Here is a 7,855-nt window from a genome sequence, read left to right on the forward strand (position 1 = left end):
CCTCCATCAAAAGATAGTGATCCTTTGTGTGTCCGTGTGAGTGTTTGTCTGTATCTAGCTTGTGAAGCTGTGTCATGGACATCTCCCTGCTGCTGAGGCTGAAATATTACACACTGGAGATACGCCTGCTAACACTGGAGATACGCCTGCTAACGCTGGAGATACGCCTGCTAACACTTGAGATACGCCTGCTAACACTGGAGATACGCCTGCTAACGCTGGAGATACGCCTGCTAACAATGGAGATACGCCTGCTAACACTGAATATACGCCTGCTAACTCTGGAGATACGCCTGCTAACACTGGAGATACGCCTGCTAACATTGGAGAAACGCCTGCTAACACTGAAGATACGCCTGCTAACACTGGAGATACGCCTGCTAAGTTCTGACCTCTCGCTGTGTATAACAGTTACACGAGTGTCACCGCAATGACGATCCGAACATTCTGACAATATGTCAGTGACAGGTTTTACGCTGGTCAGCGATAAATATGTCAGGTCACCACTGGGAACAACAGGAATTGCCTTCAAATAGTGTCCCTTGTTGAGGTCATAGCTACAAAAATTCTTCATATAAATGTATACGTAGCCTGTATATAAGTGTTAGATTGATATATTGCTTACATATATAATTATACTTTATGTCATAGAATATGAATAAAACATCATGTATAATGAGTATTTTGTTCTTGAAAATATGCGGAAGGGTATTTATCAAAAAAATATTTAAGGTGTTTAAACAAATATGTCGTTGTTGCTATCGTATCGGTAGCTTTTATCAGTTGTCAGGCTCTGGTGTTGAGGATCCGAGAAATTACACATGTGACCTTCACGAATGATCGATGATAACAACACATGTGAACCTGATCCGAAAATTACTCTCACAAACATTAGTGCTTCCATTACATATACACGCATGTGGAGAGGCCCTGTAACTCGAACTCATCTCACCTCTAGACAATGCATCCTTGTTGCATTATTTGCAAAGGAGTGGTCTCGGGGGTATGGAGATGATCCCGAGATTCTAAATGCTTTGAGGAAGGTAAAATGATATTTTTGGGATTTCTTCACAACTCTCAGATTGCTGCTAAAATCGGACCCATTGTTTGTATTGTGAACATATATAGTTTGTAAACTATAAACTAGATTTGTTAACGGTGAAAGAATCATTTTCATGGACAGTTGGCTGAACAACTGACAAACAATTCTTGACAAACAATTCATGCAGCTCAACGATTTACACGATCCGAAATTACAACAGAACACATGACACAGGACTTGATATACGATCCCAACTTTGCAAATCCGAGTTTTTCCACAGTTCAATCCGACGGTTGTCGCAAGCCTGACACTTGCAACCAGTCCATGAGCTGCAAATTAACTATTCCTCAGAAGATGTTGACTGGAACAAGCAAAGTAGTTGCTGCAATGTCCTAAGCGGATAACGATCCATGTTGTCCTCGTGTTCATCTTACTAGTTCGGAGTGATTTCAGTTTTGCAGTACTGTCCCACTTAGACGCCATGCCACAGTGTAACATGGTCACACCAGTCACACACAGTAAACCAACAGGTGCTTATTAACTAAATGCCGAGCGTCAACAGAGTAACAACAAGAGCCGTCTTTTAGTGTATTTCTATGTGTAGCAGATGAGGATCGAACCACGAACCATCCGCTCTCCAGGAAGACACCCTGTCCACTACACCACGAAGGCAGACATGTATAGCGACATGAGGGACAATATAGTTTATTAGGAATTATTCTGAGTGAGTGAGATTAGCTTTACGCTGCACTCAGCAATATTTTTGTGCATGTATTAGCTCTAGAATTGCCACAGTTATCCAAGTAGGGCTGTAAATAATCGAGTCCGGACCAGACAATTCCGTGATCAACACCATGAGCATCGATCTACGAATTTGAACACGTGTCAACCAAGTCAGCGAGCCAACCACCCGATCCCGTTTGTCTCCTCTTACGACAAGCATGGATATTGAAGGTCAATTCTAACCCGGATCTTCACGGGTATAGGAAATTAGACTTCATATGTATTGTCATATGGTATGACACAGAGACATCAACTGAGTATCTAATAGTGCATTAAAAAACACTAAACAAAAACTACAATATATAGATACAAAGCAGTCGAGTCAGTTATAAGCGCGATCCGACAAATAAGGTGACAGGAGATTACATTATCACAAGGGACATAGAACCCTCCAGCATATAGCTGTCTCCAATAGTAACTGTGAGGGGGGTGGAGGTGTTGTTGGGGAGGGGTGGGTAGTTTTGTCGTTTTGGGTTTCTTTTTGACTTTTTTTATTATCTTCTTTTTGTTTTTGGTTTGCTTGTTTTACTTGTTTTTTAAAAGCGTGTGGTTGGAGTGGGGGTGTCACGTGGCGTTGTCGGGAAGTCAAGAACCCCCATCAGAATAGGAATTAATTGAAATTGTCACTGGCACGAGTTGTCATGGCATTATATGTTGACCATATAAAGTAGTAAATGGAAGACATCCACTCACTTCACAAAACCAAATCAACTGTATTATCAAGTCCATGTACTTCACTGCCCAAATATGGTGCTTGGATGAGATAACATCCTGTTGATCCTTGTTCATATCACTGTCATGAACCATCCGTGTTATCACAACAGATATTTATAGATTGGCTGTGATTAGCTGGCGGATCCGAAGAATATTTTAGCCCTGGGATTATGTATATGCAGTTCAAAGACCCGTCTAAGCACCATCAGTCAGTTGGGAAATCCGACAAATATGGTGCTTGAATTTACATGTACTTATTGACCTGAGTGTATATAACCGCCAATCTGTCCAGCACAATAAGCACCTGAAAAACCTTTCAATGTTCCGGCAGTTTTTATGAATGTCCATCAAATTGTATCCATATTTTCAAAACACGTATCCATATTTTCAAAACACTCGACTTAATAAAAGTCCTCTTCAAAGAGGTTTTCTTGTATGCACGTCAGCTGGTGGATCCGAAGAATGATTCAACCAATGAGAGCAGTGGAGTTATTCACAAGCATTTCACAGACCCCAGTCGGCGCATGTCCACTGAGACACCAACACTGGACAGCTACGTCGCTCTCTCAGTTGACTCAGTGGTCTTACACAGGGAGGATGAAGGAACGGAACAACTGTTGTTCATTTGGTCGGCTATGTATGATGGCTTTTAAGTGGCTTATATGCTGTAACCAAGCATGTCACCAGGTACGTTGTTGACATACTTATTCAGTCAATGATTGCGTGACGTGTAATTTGTATGTACGTACATGTAAGAAAACGTCCAAATATGTATTTGACTTACTATCCACCTTGAACTATTAATTGATCGTTACACGTAACTACAATAACATGGTAAGCTTTATGTAAACATCAGAATTGAGGATTCTATCATATGTTGTACATACAGAGTCTTCACTGTTTTACCTCGGATCCGAAGGTCTTCACACAATCACGTCACGGGGACACATATGTTAATCCCCGTTCAACAAAAACAAGTACCGTAATTTGTTTAAACGCAAATGTGTCTCTACCCGAAAACCTAAATGTGTCTAAACGCCCACTGTCTCTGTGTCTGTTCATCTTGTCTCTCTGTCCATTCTGAAATACTTACTGATTGTTACACTTAACTACAACGACATAAAAGCTTTATGTATACATCAGAATATAGGATGATATCCTATGTTTTACATACAGAGTTTTTACTGACATACCGAGGATCCGAATTTGGATCCGAATATCTTCACGGAGTACACGTCACAGGGACATATATTTAAATCCGGGTTCAGCCAAAACAAATACCAGCATCACCTATTATAACACCATCATAACACGTGTATGCTTGATCAATCTTTTTCCCCTTGTCTGCGTATCGAACATTGTGCAATGCAGGTCGTATTGTGCACATCTTGCATCATTTGTATTATGATCAGCAATCTTTACCAAGAGACATAGACATAATTACCTCCCTTGCATCACAGGTTTTGAATGCGACTGATGTGTTGGAAGAGGAGACTACAAGGAAGGACATAACAGATGAAATGCCGGATCGTGGTGTAAGTTGAGTGTAGAATACAGCACAGAATGTTCCTACCCCTGTACAATTATAATTCTACTGATTGTTATATCATGTTTAACATGTAAATAAGTGTCATTGTAGTGGACATGCATACGACAAAAACCTTCATCTTGAATAGGAATTATAAGACAACATAACAACTCCAACAATCAGCCAAAGGAAAATAACAGCCCTGAGTGTTATGAATGACTTAAACGTGATATGTTCATATTTACAATCAGTTGTCACAATTACAAAGTTTCGGATACTAATAGTTATTCGCATTTGTTTCAAAACTGCATCATACGAACTTAATATGTGCTGAAGATTTCATTGCCCTTAATTTTACTTCAAAGCACATTTTCCTTTCTCAAAATGAACATATCATTGTTTCAGGACAAGTGTTCAAGAGAGGACTGGGCCAGTCATCTGACAGAAGAACAACGGATGGCTCCTGTGACGGAGAGAGTTGTGTTGCTGGTGTCGGAGTGCCTGGGTGAAGGTTGGGAGACGGTCGGACTCCGACTGGGACTGTCCTATGCTTGTGTACAGAGGTGTAAGGTGCCTCGCTGTATGCTGGACAAGTGGAGGATGAAGGAGGGTGGGAAGGCTACAGTGGACGTGCTGGTGAATGTGCTCCAGGAGAGTGTGTATACCTGTACAGTGGACATGCTTGATGAGTCAGGTGTTTTCAACACACTACTTATTATTCACACACAAATATTACTGGTAGGCGCTGCAAATATGAGGATCACATTTGTTCAAGACCATTGACTGCGTCGCATCTGAATGCATGAAGAACATGTACAATGGAACCTAATTATGTAAGAGATACCTATTACTCATCATCTCCTGTGTTAAGTTAGGTCTGAGTTATGAAGTTACTAACTTGTTGCAAAATTCCCGTTGCTGCTATTTGTGTGTATATATACAGATTTTCACTTGGGTTGGTTTCATGTCCAACAACTAATTCATTTAACGTTGGAACTAATTTGGGTTCAGGGCAAAAGATATTGCATCTGTTTAGTGATCATTGCTGGTGAACATTTGTTACTATGATTTGATATATTTACGGAAACCTTCACTCGAATTAAAGTCGTCTCTGAATTGTAAGACGCTAATGTGACCAAAGTTCAAAATGTGTCAGTTACAGACATATCGGGAAATAAAATGTCATTTCAGAAACGGATATTGAGTATTTTGAGTATAAAGTATGCAGTTGTTTGTTTTGGTTTATCTCGTCAATGTCAACGTCAATGGCTTTCCGTGTTGATATGAGTGATTTAGATCCAGGACTTCAGCAACCAATGCAACCAAGATCTTCCACATTGTACAAGGAGTCAACTCATTACCTTCACTCAGATGACGCACTGTACATGATGCCACCCAAAATATACTTCATGGATGCATGTACGTCATTCAGAATACATACTATTTCTTTTTCAAAATAGCAGATATGAAGTAAATGTTCTAACCAGCATAATTCACAATTTGTTACAGCTACAAACCAAATATTTAATTTAGTCAAATGCATTTAATCTGACAAAAACTATATTGTCGAGCAAAAATATTCTATACTGAAACAGAAGCGCCCTTGGTTCAGGGATCCGATTAAAACCATAGGATCTGGATTCATGTAAATAGGCAATATGAATTAAAACTGTTTCGTTATTACAACACATCAGCAGTAACCGTTTAGTACCTGAAACGCGTTTGCCATAAATGCAACACACATCAGTCGATGAAGGGTGTAGAAAATTGTCAATAGGTATATTAACCGAAGTTTAGTTCTTCAGAGAAGTGGAGCAGTGGGGTACCCTAATGGTTAGACCCGGGTTCGATTCTCCACATGGGTACAATGTGTGAAACCCATTTCTGGTGTCCCCGCCGTGACATTGCTGGAATATTGCTAAACGCGGCGTAAAACCAAACTTACTCGTTCACACTTCAGAGAGGCTTTTAACAAGATCAACAGTTGGGTTTCTATAACATGTCGGGGTCATCATCAAATCGACAATAAAGGATGCCCAGACATTATTTTTATTTCTTAATGATGATCCACTTAATGTTATCCCGACAACCTGTGCTCTACGTTATTATTAGACTTGCCCTTGTTCGGTACAAAGAGTATCTGAAACAGCAATAGTTACCAGCAAATGTTACCAAAGCAGTTCTGAATCCGAATCTTATGGAAAATATTACACAAACATTAATTGTGATCATAACAACAAAAAACATTATAATTCCTTAGTACAAATAATGAACTACTGGTTTTCATAAACAGAAGCGACAAAACCATTTCCACATCAATAAGAAATCTCGGCTAAAAGCAGAGTCGATTATACGATTGTGACTAATTCATGAATATGTGTAAGCTTCAGCAGAATTCTAGCTGTACGATCTTGTTTGTAAACAATCGAGTCTGAACCAGACAATCAAGTGATTATCACCATGCGATACGATGACAGCATGTGTTTATGCATGAGTATGAAATTGTGATGATACCAGGTGTTTGCGAAGGTGAGCGTATCCTGTCCCACCCGTTATTAAATATATGCAAAGTCTAGTCAATTGTGGTAACCTGAAAATATTTCGGAACGTATGGTATAAGTCAAAATAGTGACTTGCATCGGACATCGTTTTTGTCACTGATACGTTGAGTTGAGGTGTGAGTTAGATCATCAGTGCTCCTTCAACACATCAACGACACCCCACATGTCTATATTGCACACCTGTAGACTCTGCTGAAGGATCATCATCAGATTCCCGGCTGTAACCTCCTGACCTTCCTTCTTCCTCCACGTGTTCAACATGACAAAGATCTGCATCACACAGGTAGAGTGAGTCATCTTGCACCCCTGTACACACACATAAGTCAGCCCTAGACGGACGCCCACCGCCTTCCAACCTTCCCCTAGGTTCTCCGACACAAGCAGCAATGTCTTCTCTGTCAGGTAAACGTTCTTCTCTTCCTCCGACAGCTGATTCCGCCAGTCTGTATTTGAAGGGACAGGCTAGAATATACAGTAAAGGTTCTGATAAAGTATGATCAACCCAATATTGCATGTAATTCGGCAGTAAAACATGGGAAACTGTTATATAAGTTTAGATCCTGCTCGGCAAGTACTACCATTATCACATAGTCGTGGACAAAACCATATACAGTGACACTGTTTATGTGAATGTCTCATTCAATTTATGTTTGATTGTCATTTTAGGCCATAAGTACTAGGTCCTCGGGTTTTAGGTCCTGCTCGGCAAGCACTACCATTGCTAAACAGTAGTGCACAAAACCATATAAAGTGACACTGTTACTGTCAATGTCTCATATACATGTAATGATCTTTTAATTTCTTTCCGCTTTACTTCTTGTCTGGATACTGTGGCCAAATCTTCAGGTGTGTTTAAAATGTACTTTCATGAATAGCCACTCCAAATATATATTCGTTAAGTTTTTAGATTAATTAATAAAGCCAATTATCCTACCTTGTAATTTCTTCTGAAACAACAGCAAATAGCCCCCATCGTTTGCATGTCAGAGAACCGTCGTGTCCTTGAGATGAAACGCCTTGTACGATGGATACCTACTGGCCACCTCTCAGCGCCTGCACGTTTCGTGACACTGACTGTTAGTGACGAGCATTTAACAATCCCCGAAGAAGCATACTGTATTAATAGATCCATATCATTGCGACACACGGAAGTTTAAAACTTTTCTATGGATCCGAAATGTGCTGCTTGAGTTAATCTTGTTTGACCATTGTGTCAGCAACGAACCT

At 40.1% G+C, this 7,855-nt stretch overlaps 2 protein-coding genes across 2 annotated transcripts; one reads left to right on the top strand and one right to left on the bottom strand.

Annotated features, from left to right (window-relative positions):
- The first annotated feature begins 3,857 nt into the window (after positions 1-3,857).
- LOC124265383 lies at positions 3,858-4,850 on the top strand. The gene is made up of 2 exons (XM_046700156.1): positions 3,858-4,074; positions 4,473-4,850. The coding sequence occupies exons 1-2, from the start codon at positions 4,060-4,062 to the stop codon at positions 4,848-4,850; spliced, it is 393 nt and encodes a 130-aa protein (XP_046556112.1). The 5' UTR covers positions 3,858-4,059.
- Positions 4,851-6,163: 1,313 nt separating this feature from the next.
- Positions 6,164-7,855, bottom strand: LOC124265365. The gene is made up of 2 exons (XM_046700141.1): positions 7,563-7,855; positions 6,164-7,090 (listed from the first exon to the last, which is right to left on the bottom strand). The coding sequence occupies exons 1-2, from the start codon at positions 7,758-7,760 to the stop codon at positions 6,758-6,760; spliced, it is 531 nt and encodes a 176-aa protein (XP_046556097.1). The 5' UTR covers positions 7,761-7,855; the 3' UTR covers positions 6,164-6,757.

This window comes from Haliotis rubra, unplaced genomic scaffold (assembly GCF_003918875.1).
Source record: "Haliotis rubra isolate DU_JTF1 unplaced genomic scaffold, ASM391887v1 Scf1211, whole genome shotgun sequence".
NCBI classification, from domain to species: domain Eukaryota; kingdom Metazoa; phylum Mollusca; class Gastropoda; order Lepetellida; family Haliotidae; genus Haliotis; species Haliotis rubra.